Raw genomic sequence first — 17,464 nt, forward strand, 5'->3', positions numbered from 1 at the left:
TACATTTGGCATTGTATTCTGTATCGCAATCGTGGAGGAACAAAAATATAGAGCAAAATGTAAGTTGAAAAATTAGCAAGTTCACTATACCTGGCAAATATGAAAAGTTCAGTTTTCACATTTGAACATTACAGTGGAATAATCTGGAATTTGCTTTTATGTATTTATACAACAATTAACTTAGCTTTGAAACCTGTCCTTAGTATAATAAAATCAATGCAAATTAGTTATTTCCTATTTTGATAATTTTTATATAATCCTAAAACAGTAATTTCAATAAGTATATAGGTATTACATATATGTATAGGGAATAAATCAACATCCTCTTGGTAGTGCCCCCCCCCCCCCCCCCCCCCAAAAAAAAAAAAATAAATTACAATGTGTAGGGAAGTATACGTTTAGGGACAACTTAGTTACTTTTATAGTGACATAACTACAGTCAAATCTTAGAAATACTTGATTTATTCTCTGAGTGCACTTAAAAGTTTGGCCAGTGTTAGTAAATCATGCTCGGAAGATCTAGTGTTGATTCAGTATTACTTTCTTTTACAACAGGGCTAACCAGACATACAGACAATTATGAGTCTGTTCTGCCTTCATTTGGAGGTGGTCACACACAAGTAGCACAGCTGTATTAGTGCAGGGCAGCACCATAGCTGATAAACCTCTGTAACACAGCCATATGGCTTCCAGATCGGAGCCAGTTATCCAAGCAGCTTAAAACAAGGAAGAGTGAACTTTGGTCTGAGTACGTCAATATAGATCCTTACATGGCCTTAATGTACATACCTCATAGACTGAGCTCTACAAATAGAGGATGCATATTTTGCTAAAAACTATAGCCATAAGAATTTTCTGAAAAGTTCTACTAAATTACTTGCTTTAGAAAAAGCTGGTTTAAATTTTAATTACAAACAGAATTCATTAGAAATATTTCATATGTAGAATTTTGTGTTGAGGTAAATTTGGTGAAGAAAATGAAGCTTAAAGATACTATTTTTATTAAAAGTTGGCTATTTATCATCTATGGAAATAGATGGCAATACATAATTCAAACTGTTACTCTACTACTGTGGGGGAGTATATTTTTAAAGCCAGCATGCAACTGATTAATTCAGCATGTAATTGTGTGTAAAGGAAATTTACTTCCAAATGTGTGTAACATGATTTGTATACAGAACTATACATAACTTTATTTATAAAGAATTTACAGGTAAGGATGCAAATTAAATTTTGCCAATATATCTCATTTTCAAAGATTATTCCTTGATGCATGCTTTGTGGTCAAGGAAACTTAACAGTAACTGGAACTTACTCTAAACTTAAAAGTACAAACTTCAACAACAACACAACAAACAAAATAAAGCAGTTGCAATTACATGTTTGTTCAAAGCTAAAATTGAAACAAATAAATCAAATTATCAAAAATTACTTTCTTTTCAAGACATTGTCTACTACTTCCACCTACTCACAAGCTTTCTTTTAAACAGGCAGAGAAAGGTCCTTTGTGCTGACTAGGTATTTTCTATATTTTGTTTCTTATTTTTATATTTAAAAGGCTAGATAAATGTTCTAAAGTATTCACTGGGCTTACACACAGTTTAAAGATATAAAACAGCAATAACTTAATGAAAACACATGAAAATCTTTTCCCACTCCTACTAATGAAAGAAAAACTATACCTGTGCTCGCTTCTCCATGTCCTGACAAGTACCTAGTTGTTCTTCCATTGCAGCTCTGATTTGCCTTGCCTCATACTCTAACTGCCTTCTGGTCATATCAGTTTGCAAGGAGAACTGAAATTGAAGTACAAAGAAGGCATTTTAAATAAGGTTGATATAAACTATGTATTTCTTTGAACAAAAGCAAAACAATTCCATTTACACACCAAACTTCATAAACAAAACATGAAAATAGACCCTTAATATATTACTACATTGTTAAAAACAAGAACACATAATATTGTTAAACCAACAGACTACCTGCAAGTCTTGTCAAATAACTAAAAGCCATATAAACATTGAGACAACATAATCATTAACATTTTTTTAACTATTCTGTTTTTTTTTAACATAGCTGTTGAATTTTTAACCTACAACATCACTTAAGGAAAGGTACTCCAACCAATATATTTTTCAAGGCATCAGCAAAGCTAGTTTATAATTTTAATGTTTATTTTAATAAGCAGGTCTTTGCAACTTAGGGAAAATACTTAAAATTAGCATGAAAGGTGATTTAAGTTCAACTCCCTCAAGCTTTATTTTAAAAGATTGCAGAAACATAGAAAAGTCTAGGCTGACAGGAACTTCTGGAGATCACCTGATCCCACCTTCTGTTGAAAGTAGGGCCTTAGATTAGGTTATCCAGGCCCAAGTCAAGACAAGCTTTGAATATTTCCAGCAAGGCAGATTGTACCATTTCATCATATGTACACAGGCTAGTTATTCAAGCATGTGGAAAACAGTAACAGGTACAATAAACATGTTTGCTCAGAAAAGTGAATTAGTTGATATCATCTTTTGATACACATGATTACCTTTAACTGTTCTTGCTAGATGAATATAACTTTAATTTCATTTTATTTGCCACTGCCGTATAGCTATGTATTTGAAACCACTGACTTGTCAAGAAATTTTTTAATGTCATGGAGGATTAGAAGGTCCATCACTTAAATATCAGTGAGAATTGTCTTTCTGGAAAAGGACAACATGAGCCCTTTCCAAAAAAGGTGATGAGCAGCTGTAGTTAATTTTATGAAGACTTTTCTCTAGTCTGCTCTCCAGCAAAAAGATACTAGTAAATAGACCACAAACAAAAAACAATGACTGCATGAATGTATGAAAAACAAAATCAGAAGGCATAGTCATTCTTCATTATTAGGAGCAATTATACGCAAGTATAAGATGACTGATAAAATTTACAATCTTTCAGGAAGAAGTTTTACAAAGCACCTAACTACTTGTGGTGGGTTGACCCTAACTAGTTGCCAGGTGCCCACCAAGCTGCTCTATCACTCCCCCGTCTCAACAGGACAGGAGAAGAAAATATGATGAAAAGCTCATAGGTCAAAATAAGGACAGGGAGATTACTTGCCAATTACCATTAGAGGCAAAACACACAACTTGGGGAAGATCAATTTAATTATTTGCCAATTAATAACAGAGTAGGATAGTGAGAAAATAAGAACAAATCTAAAAACATCCTCCTCCCTTCTTCCCAGACTCAGCTTCGCTCCTGATTTCTCTACCTCCTCCCCCTGAGCAGCACAGGAGGATGGGGAATGGGGGTTGCGGTCAGTTCATAATACTTTGTCTCTGCTGCTCCTTCCTCCTCACAACTCTTCCCCTGTTCCAGTGTGGGGCCTCGTACATGGGACACAATCCTTCATGAACTTTTCCAATGCGGGCCCTTCCCATGGGCTGCAGTTCTTCACAAACTGCTCCAGTGTGGGTCCTTTCCACAGGATACAGTCCATCAGGAACAGACTGCTCCAACATGGGTCCCCCATGGACCACAGATCCTGCCAGAATACCTGCTCCTGCTGGAGTACAACCTGCTTCACCATGGTCTTCTCCATGGGCTGCAGGGGAATCTCTGCTCTGGCACCTGAAGTACCTCCTCCTTCACTGACCTTGGTGTCTGCAGAGTTGTTTCACGTATTCTCAGTCCTCTCTCTCCCAGCTGCTGTTGTGTAGGGCTTTTTACCCTTTCTTAAATATGTTATCACGGGGGCACCACCAGCTTTGCTGACTGGTTCAGCTTTGGCCAGCTGTCTTGGAGCTGGCTGAAACTGGCTCTAACATGGGGGGAACTTCTGGTGTCTTCTCCCAAAAGCCACTCCTGTAGTGCCCCCCTCCTGAAAACCTTGCCACATAAACCAAATATGCTACTATATTTCACCATCAGTCTTAAAACAATGCTATGTATTACAGGGACATGGCAGACCTTTTGGTATTACCATAGCACCATATTATTTGTGGTCACTGACAAAAGACAGAAATTACCTTTGCTGCTTTGTTCTAAAGGTTCTCCTGGTATGGAAAAAGGAAAAACCAAAGCCAGTATACAATAGCTACTCTGTTCCACCAATAATATGCAGAGATCTTATGAAGGCATTATTAATTACCCTTTTTGTTCTGGAAAAGGGTCTTAAAAGAAGGTCAGAAGGAAGCCTTCAACTACAGACATATGAAAAGAAAGGTAAAGCTTGAAGCACAACCCTAGTGCCCGACTGTATTCTGGTAGATGCACAGAAATGAGAAGGTTGTGAATTTCAAAGCATGAGACAAAAATGTGAGCTGAACTGAGAGGCAGAGATGTGAAATTTTGAGGAAACTATGACAAAGTTTAAAAGTTTTATTTATTCTTAGAAAATTAAATTATGGCTGATGTATTTTTCATTATTGCTAGAAGTCAACTCTTCACTGTTTTTTGACAGTTATTTAGTTTGCAGATAAACAAGTCACCACCAGCAGGTCTCCCAAGACTTCACCAAGGTCAATTCAGAAAGCCAACAAGAGAGATAACAGTCTACAAATATGTAAAACAGTGCTAAAAAAGAATGGGATCTACCGTTCCACTGTGGATGGAATAAATAGTGATGGACATAAATTGCCACAAAAGAGATTTAGTATAGATGTTAAGTAAAACATTCTAATAATATGAAAAGCTAAGTTAATTGATTACCTATGAAGTTGAGGAAACTTAATCTTAAAACCTATGACACATTTAGAGTGACACAGATACAGCCAACAATGCTTTTGGGAAATGGATTACGTTTCTTCAAGGTCTTTTTCCTTCTTTCTCCCCTTGTCCCTGGTTTTCTGATTAACTTGGCTGTGACTCAATATTAGATTTGCTGAAGTTCAGCTGTTTCACCCCAGCCACTAAAGTGTTTCCATATTCTATTTCTACTTCCAGGAAGCTGTCTAGTTCTGACAGTACTGCGTAAATACAGCTAAATTGATTCCTGAGCAAATATGGCTCTGTAAAGATGGGCAACCAAGTCTTCCAATAACTGTATGTACTAAAGAATGCACTGCAAATATATCCAAGCTGCTGAGGTCTGACACCAGGAAAATGTGTATTATCTGGGATATCAGAGGTCTTCGTTATCCCAGAAAACAGTGACTTGACTATAGTTTGGAGATGCCAAGGTAAAAGTTTACAGGGGCGTTAATATCTGCGTAGGCTATAGCACCATTTTACTCAATGCTCTGAAATTAGAGCTCCTGTTTAGATGGTCTCTTAGGCTAATATTGCTCTTAAAATTAAAAGAATCCATAAAATAAAAGAACTGATTAAAAAAAAAAAAAGGCCTTTGGGGGATACAGTCAAAGAAGAAACCTACTGACTTATAACTCATCTGTCATAACTTTTCAGTGCTCCTCTCTAGCACTGACATTCATACTGATAGGTATGAATTTTAGCAGGTAAAACAACATCTGAAAACCAGGGAATTGCAAAGGAAAAAATACATTATTTAGTCTGAATTAATTTGCATAGTGAACAAAAAAATGCTTTAACTGAAAACAATAGTAGAGAACGGCCATAAATTCATAAAACATATACAGCATCTAAACAGAGATTGTAGCATCAGATACATAAATGAGCATGCTGTAGTTACTTACTTTTTCAGTAAAGGGAATACTATCAATCCTCTTAGTAAGGTCCTGAAGCTGAGCATAATACCAGTCCTTTTCTTTCTCTTCCTTCTCAAGCTCCCCAAGCAACAGAGATCTATCAAAAACAAAAGCCAGAAATGCCTTACTACTAGAGTCTTCATTATCAAATACAAGTACAGCAATAAGCATTGATACCTATATAAAAGGTGAAATAATGAGGTTTGATGAAGATGGCACAAAGAAGTTAAGGTCGGTTCTGTTCCCTGGCCCTCACTAATCAACCAACTATACTGTGCTAAGCAAATCACTTTAAATTCTTGTATATCAGGTCCACATCTGTAAAAGAAAGAATACCTATATTATTTTATAAATTCAGTTTGAAATCTATAGCTGAGGCATTTTGTGAAATCTAAGCATTTATTAGTCACATGCTAACTTTAAATCATGCTTCTTTATGACAATATGCTTTATGCGATGCAGCAAACGACAACTGCTATTTAAGAAAAGGCTTTGATGTTGCTGAACAGCAGTCCTCAAACTACGTCCCGGGGGCCGGATACGGCCCCCTAGGGTCCTCAATCCGGCCCCCGGTATTTACAGACCCCCCCGCCCTGCCTCCGCCCCCCCCCCCATCTCCTCTGCCGGGCAAGCTCAGTCGGCAGCCTCTGCACTGCGAGGTCCAGCCAACTCGGGCGAATCGCCAGAGCCCCGGCGCGGCAAAGTCCCTTCAGTCCCTTCTGGCCACCCTGTCCGGACTGCGCGGCCGGGCTGAGGAGGGGGGCGGCGGCATCAGCGAGGGGGGCGGCTCCCCCGTCTCTCCCTCCCTCCCTCCAGCTCCCAGGCAGGACAAGCAAGCCAGCACCAGTGGGAAACGCGCGCACCATCATGTCAAAAAAAAAGAACAGTTGACTCCGAGTGCGGGGTGTTCCAAGAAAGTGGACTTCTGATTATTTTTCCACGGAGTACAAAGAGCGAGCTGTTTGTCTGATATGCCAGAATTCAGTGTCTGTGTCAAAGGAATACAATTTGCGTCGACACTACGAAACTCAACATAAAGGTAAATATGATTCTTTGGTCGGACAAGTGAGAAAAGATAAAATATTAAGACTGAAACATGGATTGACAACTCAGCAAAATACTTCTGTGAAGCAAAAGCAGCTCAATATGTCATCACTTCGAGCAAGCTATCAAGTTGCCAAGCTCGTAGCGCGCACTGGCAGAGCATTCACAGAGGGAGAATTTGTTAAAGAATGCCTTCTTTCTGTGGCCAAAGAGATGTGTCCAGAGAAGGCGGATTTATTTAGTACAGTGAGGGAGGCTTTCAGGACCTGCAATTACACGAAGGACTGAAGAAATGGGGGAAAATTTGAATCTGCAGTTGCAAAACTCCTCAAAAAAACTTTGCTGTTTCTCATTGGCACTCGACGAAAGCAATGATGTTCGTGATTCTGCACAACTTCTAATTTTCATTCGTGGGACAAATGATCGTTTCGAAGTCACAGAGGAGCTTGCTGCACTGAAAAGCACCAAAGGAACAACTACAACACCTACAAATAGTTCTAGATCAGGATTTAGAAACAGCACATCTGTTAAAACTTCTTGAGTCTTTTTGGCTTCACAAATTGTTATTACATAATTGTGATGTGGAGTTCCTTCCCCAGGTAAAGGGAGTAGGGTAGAGGGTGCAGTGTATTACACTGTTTAGTTGCTATGTTTTCCACTGTTAAGAGAATCGTCTCATAGCGACTCACTGTGGTGACATTGCCTGCATAACATGCTGTGACAGTAGCATTTCAACTTTGTGTGGTACTTGTACCATCAGAGGGTGTCCAAGCACTAGATTTTTACTCCATTCAACTAAGAGTGCTGCAGTAGCTATTGCACAAGTGCAGGCAACAGATCCTTGAGCTACCAGGTCTCCCTGAGCTGAATAATATGCAGTCAGACATTGTCATTCCCATGGCTTTGAGTTAACATTCCCGAGACTATTCCTTTCCCTTCATATACAAAATAGCCTGGTAATCCCAGAGCAGGTACAGCTTGCTTCAAAAGCTCAAATGTATTTACCTTGTCCGTTGCCCAGTGAATTGGTTCTCCAGCATCTTGAGCAGTTATCTTTGTATGAGTACTTTAGCTGCTTTTGAGGAAATGGCAATCCAGGGTCAGCAGAATCCTACAGCTCCTAAAAAGGCCTGCATTTGTTTTTAAGAAATGGTTGGGGAAGATTTTGAACGGCAGTAATATGGTTCTCGGATCTTCCTGGAGAATGTAACCCAGATATTTTACACTTCCATAAAAAAAAATAATTGTAACTTATGTGAAGAAATTCAATGGCCCTTCTCAACTAAAGCAAACAGTAAGGCACGGGTGTCAGCTATACAAGATTCCTTGGTTACTAATAAATCATCAACATACTGTATCAAAACCAGATCAATTTTTTAAACACATCATCCTGCAAATCTTTTACTAAAATTTTAGAAAAATAGTGGAGGACCCAGCAAAGCCCTGAGGAAGCCTTGTCTATGTTAGCTGTATCTTTCCCCGAGTAACCTGAAAAAGGTATTGGAAGTCCAGATGAATAGGTATACTGATTTAAGGTAGAAAAAGTTCCCCCTGTATCTATTAGACAGGAGTAATTATGTTCATTAATTAAAAGGTTTAAGACCAGTTTCTCATAAGAAGAGGAAAATATTTTGTATTCAGAGGCTCTTGTAGTAACTGCATGTTAGGTCCCTGCTGTCAAACTTGGGTGAAATCTAGCTGCCCCAGTTGCATAGAGCAGGGGAAAATTGCACCATGGGATTGAGAGGTTCTTTTGGGAAGCCCTTTGATCATACTGGGCATTCCCATTTCCAATGACCTTATTGTCCACGATAATTACAAGTTTCTTGTTCCTTGAGGCCCACTGCTCCTAAAATTTCCTCCTCTGCTTCTGCCTTGAAGACCTCCACATCCCCATCCCTTTAGTCTAGGACTGCTATTCAATGTTGCTGCCAATAGACTCTTTTTCTGCTCATGTTCTTTTCTCTTCACCTGTTTTTCATCTCTTCCATTACACGTGAACATGGCAATGCTGACTATTTAATCCAATCCTTTGCCCTGCCATCCAGGTATATGTTTAGAAAAATATTTCTTTATTAAGAAAGACTGATGTACAAAGAAAGATACCATTAAAGATCAATTTTCCTCCTTCTCAGGGTTGACCCCTCCAAACATTCTCACTTGTTTAACCAATTGGGCATAATACTCAGAAGGATGTTCAGCGTTTCCTTACTGGCATTCTTGGCCCTTAGCCCAATTTACAGTCTTCCTTCCTGCCAGTTCTAAGGATTTTAACAATTCCCCTCTCGCTCTTTGCAGCATATCTCTATTGGCTGGTAACTTTGGAGGACTGACCTGGGTCATTGGCTGGCCATGGGGTTCTGCCCTGTGCTTCCCCAGGCCATCTGTAATTTTTTTCCAAGATTTTAATTTTTTTCATCAGGAGTAAAGACAGCTGCAAATGGTTGCTGCGTGTCAGCCCATGTAGAGTTATAAATGTGAAAGATGCCACGTATACTTTGCATCACCTTCTGCAGATCATCCCACACTCTGGGCACTTGCTGTTGCCCCAAAACCAAATCGGTACGTGCAAATGGCATGCAGACTGTTCCCACAGAAAACTGGCTAGGTTCCAGTCCTGACCCTAATTCCTGTTGGAGATGTGCTTACAAACCAGAAGTAGTAGCAATAGCTGGAGAGAAAAAGAAAAAAAAAAAAAAAGAGTAAAAGCAGAAAAAAAGCGCAAAAGGATAGGCAAGTAGAGCTGAATGTGGAATGTCCCTGATTTTCTTGTTCAGCCAGAGATTTTACTCAATTTCTGACCCAAAGGGGAAATTTCTCAGAGTGCAACAGACACTGGAGCAGTGCAAGGAGCACCAGCAGCAATGGCAGCAAGCAGTGGCAAGGGATGGACAAGCACAAGGAGAGTGTAAGGCTGAACAGGGGGCATTCCCTGAGCAACTGAGCCCAGACCTACTGACTGGATGAACCAGCAAGGGGCAGAGCCTGCACTCCTGCACTTGGCAGCATGGGAGATTTAAACAGGCTAAAATAATCAGACCAGCTGATTGCAATGGATAAGCATATATATTTCCCAGCAGGCAAGTACATGGCAGCATGGTGACTACATGACAAAAAGCTGTGTCTTCTGCTTCTCCTGAGCTTCTAGCACCTGGTAGAACCAATACAGCCACACAGAGTTCCTATCAAAGCATGCAACCACACAGGTTTCTGGCTGTGGGGTAGCAGGGATATTCCTGGAGATGGAGGGTGATAGCAAGCAAACCTGTGGGATGTATGACCAAGTAGATTAACTGCTCTGCCTGGTGGCCAAGCTTAAGGAGAAGGTGGGTAGACTGAGGACCATCCAATAGTTTGAAACAGAGACTGACCAATGGAGCTGTGCTCTGCCATCTCTGGTACGCACAAGCCAACTCACTACAAAGGCAGGGGCAGAATCTCTTTAGTGCCAGGAGGAAGGCAGTGTTACAAGGGATGGGGAGGGGTGGAAGAAGGTTAAGGAATGTACCTGTTAGAGAAACCCCTCCTTACCCTCTATGATACCCTTACAGAATAGGTATGAAGACCTGAGTACAGTAGATGAAGCACATAACTAGACAGATGAGAAACCTAGGCAAGCAGTCTTGCCAAGGTCAGACAGACCAACGCGTTGCAACATGACTTGCATTAAAACCAGCACTGAGAAGAAACAACAGCGAGTTATGGTCATCGGCAACTCCCTCCTGTATGGAACGGAAGTGCCCATTTGCACATCAGACCCTCTTTTCAGGGAAGCTTGCTACCTCCCTGGGGCCAGAATTAGGGATGTCACCAGACAACTGAAGAGCTACTATCCACTCCTGCTCTTTCATGTTGGTACTAATGATGTCCCAATCGAAGTATAAGGTCAATCAAAAGAGATTTCAGGGCCCTGGGAAGAATGCTAAAAAATTGAGGAGCACAAGTGTGGTGTATGAGGCACGGACTTTGCAAGGATGATGAAGCAAAGACCTTTATTGTTAGTTAGTTACAGCTTTTATAAGTTTATACTCTGTACATGCGCTGCTAAAAGCTTTATTATTGGTCAAACTCTACTGTCCACGTGCCCAGGCACTATTCACTATAGGCTACTCCCTGCTGTTCATGCTGTTTCCTTATCTTCTGGAGGACAGATCACATTCCTCCTCTGTTTCTGTTTCAACCGGGTTTTTTCTCATACTCCCTCAAAGTTATTTAACTCTTTGCTGCAGGATCACAGCTGCACATTATCAATGTCAAACCCACTGTCTCTGTCCTCTACACACAAGTAGTGTTTTCCTCGATCCTTTCAGTAACAGAGACCTTGGAAAAAAGAGACGAGCCCAGGATATCAATACATAGCTCCAGGACTGGTGTCTCCACCAAAACTTTGGGGTTTATAACTGTGGAAGAGCACTCAAGGCACGAGGAATGCTGGGGCATGACAGGATCCACCTGTCCTAATGGGGAAAACACATCCTAGAGCGTAAGCTGGTGGGACTGATCAAGAAGGCTTTACACTAGAACCAGTGAGGGAAGGGGATACCAACACAATTGCCAAAGATAAGCCAAGGGTTGGTTGGCATGGCATCACCTGAGGGTGGCAATGCTAGTGGGAACACTTATGTTACTTCCGGGAGCACATGGAGGGCTCAGGAGCATATCTGAAATTCTTGTATGCCAGTGCACGCAGTGTGAGAAACAAACAGGATGAACTGGAAGCATTGGTCAGTTCCCAGAGCTATGATGTCATTGGTGTTAGTGAGACTTGGTGAAATGAGTCCCATGACTGGAGTGCTGGGATGGATGGATAGGCAAGGCAGGTGAGGTGGAGGTGTTGCACTATATGTAAGGGAGAGGTTTGAATGTACAGCCCTTACAGTTAAGGATGATGTGTTGGAGAGGGGAATGGAAAACAAGGGAGACATTGTAGTGGGTGTTTACTATCAATCACCCAGCCAGGATGTAAGCACTGATGAGTTCTTCTATAGGCAATTAGGAGAAATCTCTGGATGAGTAGCCCTTGTTCTTATGGGAGATTTCAACTTCCCAGGCATCAACCGGGAATATCATACTGCTGAGATGAGCAGTCTGTGAAATTCCTGAAGTTTGTTGAAGATAATTTCTTGTCACAAGTACTCAGTGAGCCAACTAGGAAAGATGCCCTCCTAGGCTTGTTGTTTGTGAATAGAGAAGAACTCGTGGAAGATGTGTTGGTAGGTGGCTGTCTTTGCCACAGTGACCATGAAGTGGTTGAGTTTAAAATTTTCAGTGTAATGAGAAAAAAGGACAGCAGAGTTGCTACCCTGGATTTCAAGAGAGCCAACTTTAAGCTGTTCAGGGAGCTAGTTAGCAGTGTCCCCTAGGAATCTGTTTTTGAGGGCTTAGGGGTCCATGAGTGCTGGTCAGTCTTTAGGAAACTTTGAAAGTCATTTTTTTTGATACCTCATATATCAATAAACCAGATATACCAATAGTCCATTTGTGAGGGGAATCAATCCTCCATTTGCTGTTATAAATAGCTCAGCCTAATATCATTAAAAGAACCAGGCTGTGGCCACATTTGGTATGCATCACCAGAAGTGTTCACTTTTGGCCAAATTTCCTGACACAGGGCTCAGGCTTTTGATAACCTGGCTATCCCATCAATAAATTTCCAGTGTTGCAACAATTAATCTACCAGTGACCTCTTCACTATACTTTGTCCACCTCCCATTATTAAAAAAACCCAAAGAAACAAAAAAAACCCCACCACGTCCTTTACTACCAAATAAGATCCATGGTTCACTACACCCGTGCCAGAGTATCTCAAGGTAAAATCACCCACAAGCCAACAGTGCAGATCATTGGGGTCTGTGCAGTAGTGATACATTGGATCAGGTGAGTTGGCTACGTCCCATCTGGGTCACCAAAACTGTCACAAAAATTTCAGAAGTGGCCTGTGCTGACCAAGGAGAGAGGCTAGGATGCAAAGTATAGAATTACAAAAGTAATTCTTCATGCACCTGAGGCGTCCTATTCAAATTGGGACACCCTGAATGAGGTTTTACATATGGTTCTTATATCTTTCAAGTGTTCAGATACAACATGATTTGACCAATCACTGCTTAACACCCACATGTTACTGTTTTGCAAAGCAACTATAATTCTATGGCATCATCATCTACCTGCTTCTTTCTTGATGTAGATGTCCCTGGAGCTGGTCTTGTTACAGTTACTTACCTATGATGCCAGATAACAGGGAGGGTTTCACAGAGGTGTTAGAAGGGCTAGGATGCCGGTGTTATCTCAGTAGTTCAGGGGTATCCTTTGTTCTTCAGGGTGCGAGGAGGAGGACAGCCCCTAATGAGCTGGGGTCTTTTAGTCATGCTGACTTAACTACAATAATGGAGTATACAATGTAAACTACATACCTTAAAGTTCATACAATTTCATACTGTAAAGACTAATTGGTACAATATTTATGAAATGAGATTTTCCTAACAGCACCTTCCTTTTTCCCCCCCCTCCATGTGTGTCCATGCACTGGGTATGTCCAGTTTATGTGGAGAACAGTGACAAATAGTGTTCCTCAGGGGTATGTACTGGGACTGGCACCGTTCAACATCTGTGTCAGTGACATGGACATTGGGATTCAGTGCACCCTCAGAAGGGTTGCCGATGACACCAAGCTGTGTGGTGCAGTCATGCTGGAGGGAAGGGATGCCATCCAGAGGGACCTGGACAGGCTTGAGAGGTGGGCCTGTCCAAACCTCATCAACAAGGCCAAGGTCCTGCACCTGGGTTAGAGCAATCCCAAGCACAAATACAGGATGGGCAAAGAATGGATTGAGAGCAGCCCTGAGGAGGAGGAATTGGGGGTACTGGTGGATGAAGAGCTCAACATGGCCTGAAAATGTGCACTTGCAGCCCAGAAAGCCAACTATATCCTGGGCTGCATCAAAAGAAGCATGGCCAGTAGGTTGAGGGAGGTGATTCTCCCCCTCTGTTCTCATGAGACCCCACCTGGAGTACTGTGTTCAGCTCTGGAGCCACCAACATAAAAAGGACATGTACCTGCTGGAGCAAGTCCAGAGGAGGGCCACAAAGATGATCAGAGGCCTGGAGCACCTCTCCTATGAAGAATGGCTGAGCAAGTTGGGGTTATTCAGCCTGGACATGAGAAGGCTCTGGGGAGACTTTATAGCAGCCTTTCAGTACTTAAAGGGGGCTTATAAGAAAGATGGGGATAAACCTTTTAGTAGGGTCTGTAGCAATAGGACAAGGGGTAATGGCTTTAAACTGAAAGAGAGTAAATTTAGATGAGAGATTAGGAAAAAAATTCTTTACTGTGAGGGTGGTGAGACACTGGAACAGGTTGCCCAGAGAAGTTGTTGATGCCCCATCCCTGGAAGTGTTCAAGGCCGGTTTGGGTGGGACTTTGATCAACCTGGTCTAGTGGAAAGTGTCCCTGCCCATGGCAGGGGGGTTGGAACTAGATGGTCTTTACGGTCCCTTCAAACCCAAACCATTCTATGGAATTAAATTTGCAAAAGTATAATTAAGTCAATCCTTATAAAACCTATTTTTATTTGTAAACGCTTTTTCTAATGACATGTATCCTGGTTTTAGCTGGGATAGAGTTAGTTTTCTTCTTAGTAGCTGGTGCAGTGCTGTGTTTTGGATTTGGTGTGAGAACAATGTTGATAGCACACTGATGGTTTTGATCGTTGCTATGTTTATACTAAATCAAGGACTTTTCAGTTCCTCAGGCCCTGCCAGCCAGAGGGGCACAGGAAATTGGGAGGGGACACAGCCAGGACAGGTGACCCAAGCTAGCCAAAGAGGTATTCCATACCATATGATGTGATGTCATGCTGAGTATATAAACTGGAGGAAGGAGGAGGAAGGTTTTTGGCATTATGGTGTTTGTCTTCTCAAGTAACCGTTACGCGTGATGGAGCCCCTACTTTCCTGGGGATGGCTGAACACCTGCCTGCCCATGGGAAGTGCTGAATGAATTCCTTGCTTTGTTTTGCTTGTGTGCATGGCTTTTGCTTTACCTATTAAATTGTTCTTATCTCAACCCTCAAGTTTTACATTCTTTTCTGATTCTCCTCCCCCTCCCTCTGGGTGAGGGGGAGTGAGCAAGCAGCAGCAAGGTGCTTGGTTTCCAGCTGGGGTTAAACCACAACAGCATGTCTCAGATTATTCTCATCTGTTTCTGACCATTGCTGATCATGATTTTGAGCTTAGGAGAGTGTTTAAGGTGGAAGAGCTGTTACTGATCAAAGAAAAATTTTGATGAAAAAACCTAATGCAGTTATTCCATCTTTTTACACCCCAAGACTGTTTATATCAGTATTTTCACAATATTCTGTTCTCTGCCATACACTGTCAAGTTCAGTGAGAATGCAGCAAGACAAGTGGAGTTTTTTTGAACATTATAATGCTTTTATGAGGAAAAAAAGTTTTTCAATTTGAACTGCTTTTCTACAGGACTAGTATTTCTAAAGACTTGTCTAATGTGTGTGGGTGGGTGGTGGTGGTGGTTTGTTTTTTGTGGAGTTTTGTGAGGTTTTTTTTAAGCTCCCAACAATAAGCTGAATGAATGCAGGATCACAGAAAATTGGTTTCTTCTTTTGGAAATATTTTTTTGATAAATATGTCAATGTTATTCCTAGTAAGAAAGGTAACAAAATATATGCTACTCCTATTATTTAATTATAATTAATAATTTCATTTCCATCTGTAGGCCATAAAATGAAAAATTCTTGAAAAGATAACAATTCCTGAAAATTACTCTCAAAGCTACTGATATTTCAAACAGTAGCTTTTGCTCAACACCAGAGGCAAAACATGTATTGCTTGGCTGAAAGAGAGTTTTACCTAAAATAGGAAAATTAAACAGAATTGTCTGCATTAAAAAAAATATTATTGAGACAGCAAATTTTTAGGATATGTTAGCTGTTTCTACAGAAAATGCGATTAAATTTTTTTTAGGTATGTGCTTCAATAATTCAGTAAAATCAAATATATCTTGACCTCGCCAGAGAGAAAGCAGGGTACATTTAATAGGAATTCTGTTCTGAACTAATAACCTAAACACATACACCCTCTTCCCCTCCTTTAAACACTTCGTAACTAGATGGAAGATAAGCAAAAGAGAAATATGTGAACAATTTAATCATTTATTCTGGTAATTGAATCCTTTTTTTTTTTTTCCCCTTCAGAAGATCATTTTGGCCAAGCTCAACATCTAGTGAATTTGCCAAATTCACACACAGTTAATAAATGATTTGGTCCTCATCCAAACACTCTTGCCCACAAGGAGCCTGTGTTGTGCCAATATATTAGATTCCTGGGTGGAAACGTTCCCATTTCAGGACTCTGAAAAATATTATTTTCTTTCAAAATTGTTTTTAATATTGGGATTTGCAAATTCCATTAATTCTTTGAAAGTCTGTTTTAATACAAACAACAAAATTGGCTAGAAAAAAAAATATTTGTTAAATATATGTTTAGAAACACAGAAACTTACTAAACTTGCCAAACAAATTTAAACACAGAGCATAGGAAAATAAGTAGTTAGTTTTCTTTTCAGAAAGCAGTGATTCTATATGCACTGTCCTGTGTTCTCCACCCTCAAATTCTTTCTTTTGGCTATTCAGAGGCCATGCTGAGGCCCTAAGTGTTCTTACATGTCCCCTCAAACAGCGTAATGAATAGGGCAGTTTTGATTATTAATCATTACTAATAATGAAGCCAGATGTTATATGAGCATGTCTCTATAGATCATTTTCTCAGCAGCACAAATCTTCACCCCCTCAATTGTGACAGTAACACTGCTTGCGTAGTGTTTCATAATCAGATCAGTGAACTAATCTCAAATTAAAATATCCCTCTCTCTTTTTTTCCCCAGGATCATTTTAAACAAAGATCAGTTCACTGCTTAAGCTGTCATTATCATTGAGAAAAATATCCAAAAATCTGTCACCTCAGAATCCACAATAGTGGGAAAGGATCACAGATCATATAACAGATGTACTAACCATACTGAAGAACTCCAGTTGCTATAAATTAATACTCCTTGTTCTGAGTGACCTGGAGTTGAATCGGAGCTTAACTGAAAGCCCCAAGTACACTTAAAAATTTTACTATAATGTGGTAGAATACAGCACTGGAAAGAATACAAGCAAGTACACTGTTTTGTTAAGATGAACATCAAAGGCTACCTGAATTAGAACCAAGTTGCCCTGTCCCTATGAAATACTATACATGCAGAACTCTGTTCCATTAATCTTGCTAATACCCTAGGCACTACAAAGAAAGACAACTTCAATGGAAAACTGGAAGGGAAGATAGCCATTAGTTCAAATGGGAGACACATAATATTCTTAAAGACTGGAATGAGCAAGTGGGAAGAGATTCATAAATTAAGGGAAAATATTCTCATACAACCTTTCGTGAACCTAGATTTTAAGAGAGAAAGCAAGCATGATTAGTGATCCTGACTAGGAAAATGAAAAAATGCAGTATCTACTAGATGAGGATCAGAACAGACTCATAGGAAATTGCTTCAATTTTATTGATAGGATTGAAAGGGATCTAGACATAGTACCTTAGAGGAAAAGTATACTCCTTTCAGCTCTTGATTGCAAAAGTTTTACTAAACACCAGGAAAGGCCCTTTAGAGCAGGGATTTCTAAAGTGCTACCCACCAAGCTTTTGTATTACGGTTCCAGCCAGCTTTAAGATGGACCCACCACTGGCCAAAGCTGAGCCAATCAGCAATGTTGGTA

At 40.4% G+C, this 17,464-nt stretch overlaps 1 protein-coding gene across 9 annotated transcripts in view; it reads right to left on the reverse strand.

Annotated features, from left to right (window-relative positions):
• Window positions 1-17,464, reverse strand: part of LOC129734913 (adenomatous polyposis coli protein-like) — a 128,604-nt gene that overhangs the window by 71,807 nt on the left and 39,333 nt on the right. For 8 of the 9 annotated variants that reach the window (XM_055700309.1, XM_055700310.1, XM_055700308.1 and 5 more), the window contains 2 exons: window positions 5,631-5,739; window positions 1,683-1,796 (listed from right to left, as the gene is read on the reverse strand). In XM_055700309.1, coding sequence (XP_055556284.1) covers window positions 1,683-1,796; window positions 5,631-5,739 — 223 coding nt within the window. Of the gene's footprint in view, window positions 1-1,682; window positions 1,797-5,630; window positions 5,740-7,691; window positions 7,814-17,464 lie in introns of those variants that run through there. The other variant, XM_055700315.1, reaches the window with a different exon arrangement.

This window comes from Falco cherrug, assembly GCF_023634085.1.
Source record: "Falco cherrug isolate bFalChe1 chromosome W unlocalized genomic scaffold, bFalChe1.pri SUPER_W_unloc_1, whole genome shotgun sequence".
In the NCBI taxonomy this organism is placed as follows: domain Eukaryota; kingdom Metazoa; phylum Chordata; class Aves; order Falconiformes; family Falconidae; genus Falco; species Falco cherrug.